The sequence below is a fragment of the Maylandia zebra genome, linkage group LG1 (genome assembly GCF_041146795.1).
Source record: "Maylandia zebra isolate NMK-2024a linkage group LG1, Mzebra_GT3a, whole genome shotgun sequence".
Classification (NCBI taxonomy): Eukaryota; Metazoa; Chordata; class Actinopteri; order Cichliformes; family Cichlidae; genus Maylandia; species Maylandia zebra.
The window spans coordinates 15,178,957-15,193,331 of record NC_135167.1 but is presented as its reverse complement, the minus strand read 5'-3'; the positions used below and the strand labels follow the sequence as shown (position 1 = coordinate 15,193,331).

General features: G+C 40.6%; 1 protein-coding gene across 1 annotated transcript; it reads left to right on the top strand.

Moving 5' to 3' along the window:
* The first annotated feature begins 2,233 nt into the window (after nt 1-2,233).
* smyd2a (SET and MYND domain containing 2a) lies at nt 2,234-14,070 on the top strand. Its single transcript, XM_004539487.3, has 12 exons — nt 2,234-2,532; nt 4,083-4,146; nt 4,882-4,992; nt 5,635-5,695; nt 6,569-6,696; nt 7,790-7,857; nt 8,366-8,468; nt 8,558-8,668; nt 9,414-9,534; nt 9,649-9,823; nt 10,216-10,324; nt 11,603-14,070. The coding sequence occupies exons 1-12, from the start codon at nt 2,360-2,362 to the stop codon at nt 11,684-11,686; spliced, it is 1,308 nt and encodes a 435-aa protein (XP_004539544.2). The 5' UTR covers nt 2,234-2,359; the 3' UTR covers nt 11,687-14,070.
* The last annotated feature ends 305 nt before the right edge of the window (nt 14,071-14,375 follow it).

Here is a 14,375-nt window from a genome sequence, read left to right as displayed (position 1 = left end):
TATTAAGATCAAACGGGGTAAGAGTGCGCAAAAACTATTAAATAAGACCATAAAACAAACTTTTCCATTTAAAATCCCAGAAAGTTGATCGTGTTCATCTGGATGCAGTCTTTTCAGTGGGAGAAATGTTTCATCAGTAATCCATGTGACTTCTTTAGTCTGGAGACACCGAATAAGTCATCATCCAGGATTTTCTTACCTGGATTATTGAGGTAGGATCAAGACATCATGACATCAAGCTGCACACCAAGAGTGAGCGAAACATCAATTCCCTGATCCCTCTTGCCAGGTACTGAGAAGCCAGCTGAATGGAGGAATAAGAGCCAAGTCATTAATACATAAGGTCATCAGATAGCCACCTGAAATAATAAGACGTCCACAGGAAGAGATAGATGCTACTGATGTCAAGACACAAAAACTCGTCACAATGCACAGAGGTCTCCACCTGAAGTCCAGTCCAGTATCCTGAGGCTCTAAGAGCAACAGAAAGAGGGAGGGCAAGGATTAGTGCATGTCACTACAATCCAGGATGAAAGATGACACATTTGCAAATAGATCAGGAAGATCTCCAAGAATGCTTCAAGCAGCTGAAGATGGATACTGATGAGGAACAGGAAGAGGAACAATCATGGACAATCACTCCCTTGCGTGGGATGTATTATCGACAGAGAGAGGAAGTGGCTGACATCAAGAAATCCTACCAGTGGCTTAAGAGGTCAACTTTAAGGACAGTACAGAAGTTCTGATCACGAGCTAAGGACCAGATCTACCACAGCTGACAGGACCCAAGATATGCAAACTGTGCAATGGTCCCCCTGGAGATTACACATAGCATCAAGATCCAAGCTGGGACAGCATACACTGAGAGGCACAATTTAGTGGCTGGGATAGTCAGAGCGCCTCACCTCTGTCAGTGCGCCCCAGGCAGCTGTGGCTATGTAGCTTGCCATCACCAGTGTGTGAATGGGTGAATCACTGAATGTAGTGTAAAGCGCTTTGGGGTCCTTAGGGACTAAGTAAAGCACTATACAAATACAGGCCATTTACCATAGTGTACAGGAACATCTGTGCCACATTTGGAATGAAAGTCCCCAAGTCCCAGTGGGAGACCTCACTAAAGGTGGTTGAGAACAGCAGGACTAAGATCCTGTGGGACTTCCAGTTCCAGACAGACAAGCAGCTGCTGGCCAACCAACCAGACATGTTGGTGGTTGACAAGGAGCAGAAGACCACAGATTGATGTGGCAGTCCCAGTGGACAGCAGCATCAGAAAGAAGGAGGACAGTAAAATAGAGAAGTACCAGGGGGTGAGGGAATAACTGGAGCAGATAGAAACATCAAAACAGGAAGCATCACAGGAAAAAAGAAAGTAAAGAAAATGGCATTTCAAAGACACAGATGTGAGTGAGGTGTATGAGACAATTTACAATAAGTTAGTGGGTAATATTCACTTGCTAAACTCCAATACATGCAATTGGAGTTGCATCAAATTATACTTTGTTTTTTTCTTTAGATAAGGACTCATAATAAACTGCTCCACTCCTCTCTGGCATCTCATTTTTACAATTAAGCCTTCCCAACATTTCAGCATCCACATTTTCATTGTCAGAATTTGAGATTCTTTCCAAAGCTTAGGGATTAGTGAGGTACAAGTAACTAGATCCACTATCAATACTCTTATTACGCACTTGTTTAACTGTGCTAAAGGACCTCCATCTTCAAGGGGAGACATCTGTGGTGACGTTGGCAAATCAGACTTAAATTATTGGCCCATACAATCCAAATCATCGCTCTAAAAATGAAAAACTTTGGCGCGATTCCATAATGCATGCACATAAGTCCATCTTTCTGTCCTACATTTCCAGCATGACACATCTTTAATTAAACCAATTTCATGTAATCTGAAAGGAGCGTAGTAATACCGATTAATGATTTTATCCTGAATAAATTTGCCCGTGGTATCCCTGACTAATTTTTTAAATATTGTTTTCCCACGACTCATTTTCAGATGCAGAGACAACATCTTTTTCCCAGGTCTTCTTTAGTTTGTTGCTTTATGTTACATTGTTGAAAGTTTTAAATAAGACAGTATGGTGTAAGTGCTTTTATGCAGTTTGATTTTTCTTCTTATACAATCTTTAATTCACCAGATATATTTTTAAATATTCAAGCGTTTCACGACAGAAGTGCAGCCGCACTGTCCTTACCGTCGCCTCTCCAGCAGGGGGCGATGGCAGTCGCTCCGGACACATGGAGGGGCAGGGAGGAAGAAGGAGCTCAGACAGAGGCTGATTAAAGCGGTCAGCAGTCACAGGTGGTGGTCTGTGTAAGGGACCGGAGAATCGTTACAAAATATACCATGAAGAACGAAGGCATAGAAGGGACGGATAGGTTTCTGAGCCCGGATAAAGGCAGGGGCCTGCGGGCGTTGAGACACTTCGCGGTGGGGGAGCTGGTGTTCGCGTGTCCTGCCTACTCCTACGTGCTGACCGTGAATGAGAGGGGAGCGCACTGTGAACACTGCTTCACCAGGTAAAACTGCACCTCACCTCACTCAAACAGCTGACAGACCCCTCTTGTAACAGGTAGTTACGAGCAGGCGCCTTCCTCTGTGAAAAGGAGAACTGAGTGGAGCGGGTAACGTCCAGTTCACCGCCAGCTAACCTCATTACAGCTACGTTAGCAGTTAAACCCCTGTGCACCTACTCAGCTGATTAAAGTGGGTCAGTGAGACGAGCCAGCTCACCTGACAGATGCTGCAGCTTTTGTTTGTAGCACTGCGGAGTCAAGAGAGTAAAACACGAGTGGATTTTAAAACGATACAGTGCTTTTTAAGTACTGTGTATATACCCTATATAGTCTTAAATAGGTTATCAGTATTTACAGGTCGCATACTTGGTTAAAGGACCACTTGGTAAATTTGCAGCCCTATTGATGCCATAGTATAACGTGTCTGCTTGTCTTATACAACACGTGCTCTGGGCACAGACCTGTTAAAGATCCTCACTTGTCCCCCCAGAACGAACTACATAATGTTGTTTTTGTGTCTCCAGCTGTGCATGTAGCGGATGTCTGTATAATGTTGTGTGGCTTTATGGTAATTTGTAGTCATTTCCTCTCTCTACATGGGTGTATTGTGTCTCATAGTTATTATTTGTGTTTCTTAGACTTTTCTATTTAATTTAGATTTTCTGCACTATGTCTTGTCTTATTTTTTGTCTTCGTTTATATTTGTTGTTTTGCAACTTTTTGGGGATTAATTCTGGAGGGTGGGAGGGACTGTGTCCATGCACACACTTGACAAAGCGCTGCCTTTGTAATATCAGACTGCCAAAGCTAGCACGCTTGCACCAGTAACCGTGTAGGCTGTTGAGTGGCCTACAGCATTCAGAGAGCATCATGTGTAGGAGCAGTGTGTAGGCACACTTTATCAAAAACATGACAGGAAATTAGATTCAGTTTAATTTTAAAATCCCTTCACAACACTTTATAGCATTATATGAACTCACTCTCTGTGACACTCTTACTGACACTTTCTTACACACACATGCGTCCTACCAAAGAAGCCATTAAAAGGTTTGTAGAGCATTGAAAGGTTAGGGTGCTAAATATAGGCGTCCGTGTGTCCCAAAAGAGGAGGAGCCATGAGATGAGAAGTCAAGTCCAGGACAGGCGGGCACTGGAAGGCATGTACGCAAGTGTGTATATTTGCCCCGTGTTGTACCTTGTGCCTTATCTGACATAATTAGTGAACTGAAAATGTTTGTAGATGCTCCTGAGAATATAATCTGAAATTCAGATCCAATGCATGTGACCCAGATGTGATTAAAATTAAACTCTAAACATCTTTATGTTCCCTATTATGTCCCAGACGATAACAAACTGTCACGGCCTTCTCGTTCAATACCAGGTTGAATTTTTATTATTGTCATTTTTTTAAGAAGTTGAAGGCTGTCACTATAAAGTTTATTCCCGTATCCACCATCCAGGTGTGTCATGTTGTTTCTTCATGTAGTTTAAAAGAAAGTGTCCCTTTTACGTACAGCAGTATCTGAATGTATTGCATCTTCGTGTCATTACAGGAGAGAAGACCTTTTTAAGTGTGGTAAATGTAAGCAGGCCTACTACTGCAATGTTGACTGTCAGGTAAGATGGTCATTTTGGTCTTTTTAATGGAGATTTTGAAGTCTTTTTGTAAGTTTCAAAAGTCAGCTCAAGGAACTGACTAGGACTAGGTGTCAGTTGGTACTTTATGTTCAAAAAAGTGCTCCTTTTGCTAGCTTAACATTAGCATGCTCTCTTGTGCAGATGCCTGCAAAGAGCCAATAATGCATTAGCAGCATGATGCAGCTGTGTCTGTCCTGTAAGCAGTTTGCACTTTAACAGTGCTCTCTTATTCTTTAGTGCAATAAAATTAATGACTGTATCTCCACTCCAACATTTTCCTTCCCTGCACATCAACTAACATCAGTGCAGGACCAACAGAGGCTCCAGTTAGATGTTTTCTATTTGTCCTCAATGAAGAACCTTTGTAAGACAAGTAGCAACATAACTGCAGATGTAATGTGATTGCTGAATTTAGTGTAGTAACACATTACATTACTGAGTTATTGACAAATGTTCAGTTATTGACGATCTGTTTAGTTCTAGTGTGATGGTACAAATCAAACTCTGTACACTGCAGTAAAGTACAGACAGAGACAGAATGACGTTTTCCTCGGTCATTAATTTATCAGTGATTTACTCTTTGATGACAGAAATGTCCGTTTAATTCTCCTTTTCTTTGCTGTCTTAATTTTGCGTATCCTGTTGTTTTTCCTTTTATAACACTTATTCAGAAAAGGATAATTTACCACTTACTGTGTTTGTGTGTTTGCACAGAGAGGTGATTGGCCCATGCACAAGCTGGAGTGTGTAGCGATGTGTTCCTACGGGGAAAACTGGTGTCCATCAGAAACGGTCAGACTGGTGGCAAGAATCATCATGAAACAGGTGAAGTGACACAAAGAAGCAGGAGAAGTAATGTTTCAGTATCCAGAGAATACTCAGAGATGAACACTAAAATGAAAAAGGAAAAAAAAACTATGAGAGATATAGATGTTCTCTACATATTACGACATAACAAAAATAAAGAGTTATGGTTAAGACGCCGTAATTACCATTTGGATGAATAACACAGCAAGAAGAGGAAGGAGCAACAAGCAAACCTTAAAATAAATATCTGAGTGAAATATGATCTGGGTCTTCACAATAATCTGACTCGACTCATCACTTTAATTTACATAGTTTTCCATGCGCAGTGTAATCACACATGTAGTTTAGATTAAAATGAACAGTCGTTGTGCAGTGTTAACATGGCCTTCTTGTGTCGTAATTTGACCACAGCGTTTAAATGTAGGTCTTATCTTGGTTGATGACAATGCTCATGAACACTGCTGTCCCTGAGCTGTGCTTGGAAGCTGCTGTATTACCATAAAGATCTTTAATGTCTAAACTCAGCTGAACGTTTATACTAGAACTGTCTGCAGGTAATTTAATTCAGCGTAAAGGGAAAATTAAGTTTAGTTTATATCGTTACATCATTATGCGATCGCTATGATTCAGGTTTTTTCATTAAACACTGTCATTTTGCAGAGAGCCACAACAGAGCGAACTCCCTCAGAAAGGCTGCTACTGCTTAAAGAGTTTGAAGCTCGTAAGTTAACGTTTGTGTGTGAGTGTGAATACATAAGCATACACTTTAGTTAGACATTCATGCACTTTTAGTGTGTGTGTGTGTGTGTGTGTGTGTGTGTGTGCGCGCGCGCGCTATCTATGTCTCTGCAGTTGTGGCAGTGTGTCTATTAATATCCTCAGCTGTAGCCTCCAGTCCTGGTTCTGTCGCTTTCATTCACTCCAAGTGTGCAAAGCACTGGGGATCTAAATCCCAAGCTTCTGGCTTCTGTAATTTCATGTTCTCTCCCTTCCTTTAACAACTACTGCCACTGTGCCCTTGAGCAATAAACTCATCTATCGTCACTGGGAAACTGTGATTATGCTGAGATGCACTTATCTGTTAATATAACTCAGTTTTAGCTCATAATTAAGAAACTAAACTCTGCTGAGCCTGTTTTCGAGCAGCAAGATTTACAGGGCATTTTTGTTTCTGTTTTCTGCAGTTGTTCTAACTGCTTTACTAATGTGCAACTTTCAGGTTTTAATGAAGTTAAACACAGTGAAACAGGTCCCACTGGTCGTAATCTCACACATGCACGAGCTCTGGTTTCCCCGAAGTGCCAACAAACGGTTTCCTGTGCTCCATTTGGGATTATTATTTAGTCTGAACTGTTGTTTCCGGCTCAGATGTGTCACCACGGGATTGTTAGAGAATTAACCTTCATACTTGTCCCTCATGCGAACCAAACAAATGGTTGGCCAGCTGCTGCCTGCTGCTACTCGTCTGTGTCTGAGTGGGTTTGTGTGATTGGCAAAGACAGACGGCTCATAGTGGTTCATGTAATTATTAATTTTCTCACTTCTTTGTCAGCCCTTTGTCCCTTATTCTTTTTAATCTTTTTCTCTTTGACAGATTTAGATAAGATGGACAGCGAAAAGGAGGAGATGAACCAGACAGACATAGCAGCGCTGCATCACTTCTACTCCAGACACATCAGTAACCTTCCTGATGAACAGGCTCTCACGGAGCTATTTGCACAGGTATCAATGAAGAAACACCAGATGGCTGTTCGAGTTGTCAGTGAACCAATGGATCCAAAAACTAAAATCTCATGGCGGCGCCAATGCAGTGTTTACCTTTATCACTGAGACTGCTACATCAGCCATTCCCTACCCACAGTCTGCATTATTTTCCATTATTTTTATGGTACTAAACATATTTCTGCATGACATCACTACACTGCACTGGTTTGCCTTTTTGACAGTCAACAGTGCAGAGAGACTGGAAACATGCAGCACAGCTGGTCTCAAATGGTGGAGATTCAGGTTACAGTTAGTGGTGTGCACTTTAACCTGGACACCCTGACGCAGATGCAGCTGCCCTGTTTCTGAATTTGTACCTTGTTCGTATGGCAGCGCTTTTCCCAAACACCTGATAATCCGTACTTGAACACTAGCTTAACATCAGTTGATTTCAAGCCTTCTCCCACTAAGAATCTTTATTTCATACTGTTTGGGGGTTAGGGGAACTTGGAACCATCTCTTCATCTTTCAGCCCTCCATCCATTCTCAGTTGTCCTGCACTTGTAGGCAGAAAGACATAAAGGAGTGCATGTTTGTTTTAACTAGGCTCTGTATCACACGCCCACTGATTCTTTGCCATTTAACTCTGCAGCTTTGAGCGCTTTAATTTTATCTGTCTGGCAGTGGGCTGTCTCCCACCTCTTCAAGCTACATCAATGGAAACCTCTTTGGCCTGTTATCACACAGCTGCATTTAGAATAGAATAGAATAGAATTCAACTTTATTGTCATTGCACATGCACAGGTACAGGGCAACGAAATGCAGTTTGCATCCATCCAGAAGTGCTTTAGTGATATAGATATATTACAATATATATTAGCAATAATATAGATATGTGAGTATATTACAGAAATGGGTCTATTATGGTATGTTATAATGTACACGGTATGAAGTATGTTGTGAATATTCTATAACTATAAGTTATAGAATAATCTCCACTACCAGAATTTCCTCTTCCTCACTGAAGTGGGTGGCACGGCACAGCCGAGGCTGATGCAAGTTGTGTTTTCGTGTTGCTGAACCCTGCTTTTTTTTTTTTTTTTTCCTTCAGGTTAATTGTAATGGTTTTACCATAGAGGACGAGGAACTCTCACATCTGGGATCAGCTGTTTTTCCTGAGTAAGCAGCTAACATGTCGTCATCATTCAGCGCTCTGTGTGGACATTTTAGGAGATTAAATTCAAAATAAATTCCTCTTTTCATTCCCCTGAATATGTCATCCCACTTTCTCAGTGACAGTTCGCCTGTTTTATAGGAGGTTTTTATATTTATAGATCACTTTATTTATTTTGTCTGTTTATTTCATGCTATGTGAAGCATGTACAAGCAACTGTTTATGGTCATTTTACATATTACTACTTCATAGCTGACAACAATTCTACCAAGAGGTATCTGATCAGCCACTAAAATACCTTAAAAACTTGGAAAAGCGAATAGTGCTCACACTTGGCTGCCCTCTTGAATACAGTTTACAAAAAATAAAAGTATTCATGGCAGAACTGCATGTGATACCCCACAGAGCTGTAGTACCAGTGTCACAAAGCTGCTAAATGTAGTGTTTTATCAGTGTCTTTTTAATTTTACAGCTTTTCTCTCACTTGTCTCTCTCGATCCTTCTTCCTTCCAGTGTAGCACTGATGAATCATAGCTGTAGTCCCAATGTCATAGTGACCTACAAAGGCACAGTAGCTGAGGTCAGAGCTGTTAAAGAGATAAACCCTGGAGAAGAGGCAAGTAAATACATCATTTTGAAACCTTCAATTACAGAAGTGTAAAAGTCTCTTATTGTAGGTTGTTTTTGTCATGTCTCTCTCTGTAGATATTTAACAGCTACATAGACCTGCTCTACCCCACAGAGGACAGGAAGGAGAGGTTGCTGGATTCCTATTTTTTCACATGCCAGTGCACAGAGTGCACCTCCAGGTCTAAGGTACTGTGAGTTTATCTCTTAGGAGCGCATATATTTTTGATATCTTGAATGGGAGTCTGGTACCAACAAACAATTTAGTTTGAGGACTAAAACAGCAAGTACATTATCTGGGTCAGTTATTAGCTGTGTGTTGGGGAAATGCAGCAGGATCATTGTCCTCATTGTGCCAACCTGTGCTTCCTCCCACCTTTGTTTCAAACGACACCTTACACTGTCAGAGATGTGGTGGCTGTGTCCCAGTTCCACATTATAAACTAGTGTACTGTATGGGTACTAATGCAGTCTTTTGTTTATATGCGTCAGTCTTCATAGCATGTTCTGTTTAGAATAGAAATGGTACTTAGCATGTGACAAGATGTTTTTGCATCATTTTGACTTCTGCACATTTTTACATTTGGAATGAAATCTGAAAGTTTCAGAAAAACTAAAATCCCTCCTTAGGTCTTTTTTGGTTTTACTGGAATTGCCTTTTAATGATATCTGACTGTAATTAGCTTACTTTATGCACTGCATTATGAAGCAGTGACTTAATGTTGTGCTCTAAAATCCAAGCAGAACTACTGGTTAATGCATACTGAGATATTTGTATGTCTAATTTTGTTTCTTTCCCAGTGTGCTGTTGTCAGACAGTACAGCTGTTTATATTTGGTACTCTTATGTTTTAACATAGCTTCCCCCAAAGACTGTCTTGTATAAGATGCAATGTTATAAAACTCGGTATTATTTTTTTTCACTCTGTCTTTAGGACAAGGCAAAAATGGAGATCAGGAAGCTGAACCCTCCGCCAGAAACTGAGGAAATCCGATCCATGGTCCGTTATGCCAAAAATGTCATTGAAGAATTCAGGCGTGCCAAACACTACAAAAATATCCTTCTCTTATTATAATGTATTCTCGTCTTTCTCCTGATCTCTGACAGCTTTGCTGCCTCCTCTTCTTGCGCTGCCTTTTCTGTGTCATTATTTCTTGACTCTCTTGCACCCCCCAGTGAGCTGCTAGAAATGTGTGAGCTCAGCCTGGAGAAGATGGGAGCTATATTTGCAGACACAAATGTCTACATGCTGCACATGATGTATCAGGCCATGGGGGTGTGCCTGTACATGCAGGACTGGGATGGCGCTATGAGCTACGGAGAGAAGATCGTTCAACCGTACAGGTAAATCGATCTGTTGGAAATTCAAGTCATAAAGACTAGATTAATTCAATCACTGTCTACAATGGTACATTATAATTTGTAACTGTATCAAAGTTGTTTTCGTATTGCATAAAAAGAAGAAAAACTTGTTTTTATCTTGTAAGCCCTGCACTAAGAGTCTTGGAGATAAAGCAGACACTTTGTTCCTCTCTTTCTCTGATTGTATTTTACCAGTTGCTATGGGTCTTTCTTGATTTGTCACCTTAACTAAGTTATCCACTCCCATAACCACCTTTTTATTCTTATTCCTTTAAGCTGGGTACATGTACAGTAAACTACCAAAAATGTGGTTTTAACTTTTTTTTTTACGATGATGTTTTCAGCTCATTTTGATGATTATGTTCTTTCTGCAGTGTTCACTATCCAGCGTATTCCCTGAATGTGGCGTCTATGTATCTGAAGCTAGGGCGTCTGTATTTGGGGCTCGAGAAGAAGACCCAAGGAGTCAAAGCTCTGAAGAAGGTGAATGCATGTATGTAACGGTGGACCCAAGAAATACCAGCCGGAGCGACTTTGACAGTGCAGAACTTTTTATTAAGCTCGGGGTTGTACGTGGACACATATACTCCGCGCTCTCTTTCTCTGCTGTCACCTCCGTCTCCGTCTGTCACTGCCAACACATAAAGAGACACAATCACTGTCAGATCCCAGCACACCTGTTCACCCCGCCCCTGCGCCGCCCCGGGAGCTCACTGCGTCACGCCTCCTCTGCAGCTGGCCAAGGACCACACCCACGCCACAATGTATAAATATTTGGTGTATTAAAAGATCAATTGCGTAAGCAGTTGGCTGCAAAAGCATTTGAAATGCAACAAGCAACCACGGAGAGACCGATGAGTGGACAGTTGTTCATTCTTTGTCCTGTTTTTGTGTCTTATGAGCGTCTCTGCATGTACTAGAACTAAGTCAGGGTGGAAATGGAGTAGACGTAGTCCCGTGAGCAACTAAGTAAACCCCATGATTCATGATTCAGTGGTCTGTTGGGCAATGTTTAACAGTGGTAACCTGAAGTAAGGAATTTGAACCCACTCTGTTACAGTGTTGCTTGAGGTTTGTGGACATTTGTTTATGCACAGCTCTCTTAAGGTCCCTGCACAACATTCCAGTTTGAGATTTGCTGCTGTGCTTGGAATCATTGTCCTGTTTCATGACAGTCTTGATAGTAAGGCTTTGACTATTGGGCAGATGGTCTCACATATGACTCTAGAATATGTTGGTATACATAGAATATGTTGGTCACAGTCAACCGGAGACCGCAAGGTGCCCTGGTCCTCTAGCTTGTGGCTGTAAATAATCACCCTTTCTCCAACCATACTTGTTCGTTTTATTTCTGAGTGTACTTTAGCATTTAACATGCTACCTGGGGTCTGTAGCATCTGAGCCATATAGCTCTTAGGTTTTTTGCAGTTTTGGTGAGCAGTGAATGATCTGACTTCTGGTGAATTTGAAAGGACCTCCACTCCTGGAAAGATCACTCCAGACCAGTAAACTGCCAAAACTATTTGTTTTATAGAAGCAGCCACACTTGTTCATCATCAGTTAATCAAGTACAGTTGAGCAGCAGGACCTGGCTGCTACTTACCCTCTTAAATCTAGCGGAAGCAGTAAATGTTTTGATACATTGATTTTAACTTTGGTGTCTGAAGCTACATCACTGTATTGACATTCAAATGCTATAACATTCAACATTTGATCAGCTGTCAAGGCAAACGTGCATCTAATCTGTTTTTCTGTCTTCAGGCTCTCGCTGTCATGGAGGTGGCTCATGGAAAAGATCACCATTATGTAGCTGAAGTCAAACGTGAAATTGAGGAGCAGAAGTAAAAAAGAGGAGCTGAAGGAGCAAAAAGAGTAACGAGAGTCCGCAATGAGGGACCTCTCCAAAAGCAGCAACAACAAAATACACATCACAAATGCATGGCATGCATTGTTTACCTCTTCAGTTTTTAAATATTTTTGTTCACTCCGTTTCTTCTGCTTCTCTGTGAGCAGTCTTCACTCCTTAACTCATGGATGAGGACCACGTTTTGTATCTACAGCCGCCTACTTCCTGTCAGACCTGGATAAAAAATGGAGACACATTGGGGTTGCATTGTTTGAATGAGAGGAATACAGCATCTGATTTGTTTCTCATCCAAACTTGAACTACATTTAAAATGTTGGTTTTGGTTTCTTTTCATACATTGCATAAAAACAAAATCCCACCATTAGAAAGATGAAAACATTTTTTTATGCAGCCTTTCTTAAGATACAAAGCTTTTATGTGAACGGTCTATTTTCTGAAGCCCAATTTAATTTTTTTTGTCCTTTTCCTGGTGAGTCTGATTCATTCACTGTTTTGTGGACCTGTCAATTAACAGTTTCCTATCCTTTTTCTTTGGCAGCAGTTATGGCTACGCAGCGTCGCCCCGGGCAGTTGTTCATGATTTAAAATTTTGTACAAAAAAGTGAACAGTTGTTACTCACAGCTGATGCATTTTTAAATCCTCAGATATTCTGGCTTCTTTCGTTCATGTCTAAACTGTGAAAATGTGACCATGCATCGTGTACTCTGTAGCACCAGAGAGGAGAATGCAAAGAACTATTCCTTAATGAATAACAAGTATCTTTTGCTCGTTTAAAAGAAGCAGGAAGTGTTGCATGTTTGACTGTTCATGTTTTCTTTGTGTGTGGCTTTTTCTTTTCTTTTCTGTGTCTTCTACTGGGGCTTGTTGACCAAATAGGCCACAGGTTAAACTGGCAAGGAACCAGCTATTCAGTCTGTTCAGTGTATCATTAAATCGGGGTGCTGATATGTGACCAGTTTGCCTCTTAAGTCACAGTGAAGACATTGGTACTATGATCCTGGATCAGAGTCCCTTTGCTCTCAGGAATAAAAGGGGGCAGCACAGTAGCTTTTATTGCCTTTTTGTCAAGAGATGCATTATTAAACTTTGTTGGTATTTTCTTCTTCCAGACGCAGCATCGATGCAGAAATGACCTATACAGTTGTAGACAGGATGGTAAAATACACTAAGATAGCAAGGTGTATAGCTTTTACAGTAATAAAGTAGAGGGTGGCATCCTTAACTTCTACATTTTATTGTCAAGAATTGGTGTAATATTTCATACAAAGAGAAGTGCGTCTTTTAATCTAATTTGTGCACACTTGTAAGCTAATTCAAACCGTAGTTTAAAACCGATGGTAACAGTTCCACATTTTAGGAAGTGCTACCTTTAGCAAGAATGCGTGTTGTAAAAGCATCTGTGGGTCATTAAAACAGTAGTTGGAGTTTAAACCCCCAAATGGGAGCTGTTATAGATCACCAAACTGTACTTCTGCTTTAGGGTTGACTAAAATGTATAGAAATACTAGGTGGCTGTGTTTAAGGTGTGTTGTTGGGAGGAAGACTTAAAAGTAATTAATGCAAAGATTATCACCAGGGCCTTTGTTGCACTCAGATTTTGTATTGTTTTTATGACACAATGATGTCAAATGGCAAAAATGTAAGCACATTTTATTTCATTTAAGCAGTTTCTGCAAGTGGACGCTTGGCCTTGCTGCCGTCTTCATTTTGCACTGCCAGAAACGATTCAGTTCTGTCGTTCTTTAAATGCATGTAGCTTCACTCTATCTCGTTTACTATGGAAACAGTTTAATGCTTAACATAAAGGTGGCAAACTGATAGTTGGAAATAAACCATTTGAAAGTCATTTTTGTAGCAAGCTGTGCAAATGTGACTCTGTCACCTGCAAAAATGCATCTAAAAGGTGCCTGCCTTACAGTTTTGCCTTGGTAACCCAAAAACACAGTTTGAGCAATTTCACCTTCTTTATTTTTGTCTTACTGCTAAAAGAAAAACACAATGTAAAGATAGGTTGTAGGCTTGTTTGCACAGGTCAGTAACCTATGTATCTAAACTTTCTATTGGCCAGAATTGAGCATTGTGTTTAATTTTGGTCAAAGACTTCAAAAATACAGTTATATATTTTGTGTTTTTACTCTGTCAGTAAAGATAAAACCTGTGGCACCAATATTGAAACGGCATGTAAGCCAGGCAAAGGGTAATTGGAAGGCCACCTGCACACTGTTTTCTCTTCTTTCTGTAATGAACTGTTATCTTTATCAGGCATGAATATTATTCTATTGGAATGCATAATCGAAAAAAATCAAGCCTCTGGCTCTTTCTGTACCGTGTCAGTGGAAATCAATAAATGACAGTATCGCACTTTGTTCTGTATTCTAACATTTTCTTCTGAATCTTTTTTTAAGCAGCACATCTAAAGCTACATGTCCTGATTGCATAAAGAAAGCAGATATGTTAACAGAAGGGACTAATCTGATTCATAGAACAGATGCTGGCCTGATTAAGTCTGTCTGTGGAAGCAGTAGTGATGCAAGTTAGACTAAAAACTTTTTTCCAGTAGAAATCTTTGAATTTGTCTTTTATTTGAGGACTAGGCTAAAAACTTCACCTGGTATGAAGCTGTGGCATCTAGGTTAGGTTAGAAATACTGCTAGACATATTTCTTT

Coding starts and splice junctions, on each gene's coding strand:
- smyd2a (XM_004539487.3), top strand. CDS start 2,360: ATGAAGAACGAAGGCATAGAAGGGACGGATAGGTTTCTGAGCCCGGAT. Junction 5,696..6,568: donor GCTTAAAGAGTTTGAAGCTC/GTAAGTTAACGT, acceptor TCTCTTTGACAG/ATTTAGATAAGATGGACAGC. Junction 9,824..10,215: donor AAGATCGTTCAACCGTACAG/GTAAATCGATCT, acceptor TTCTTTCTGCAG/TGTTCACTATCCAGCGTATT.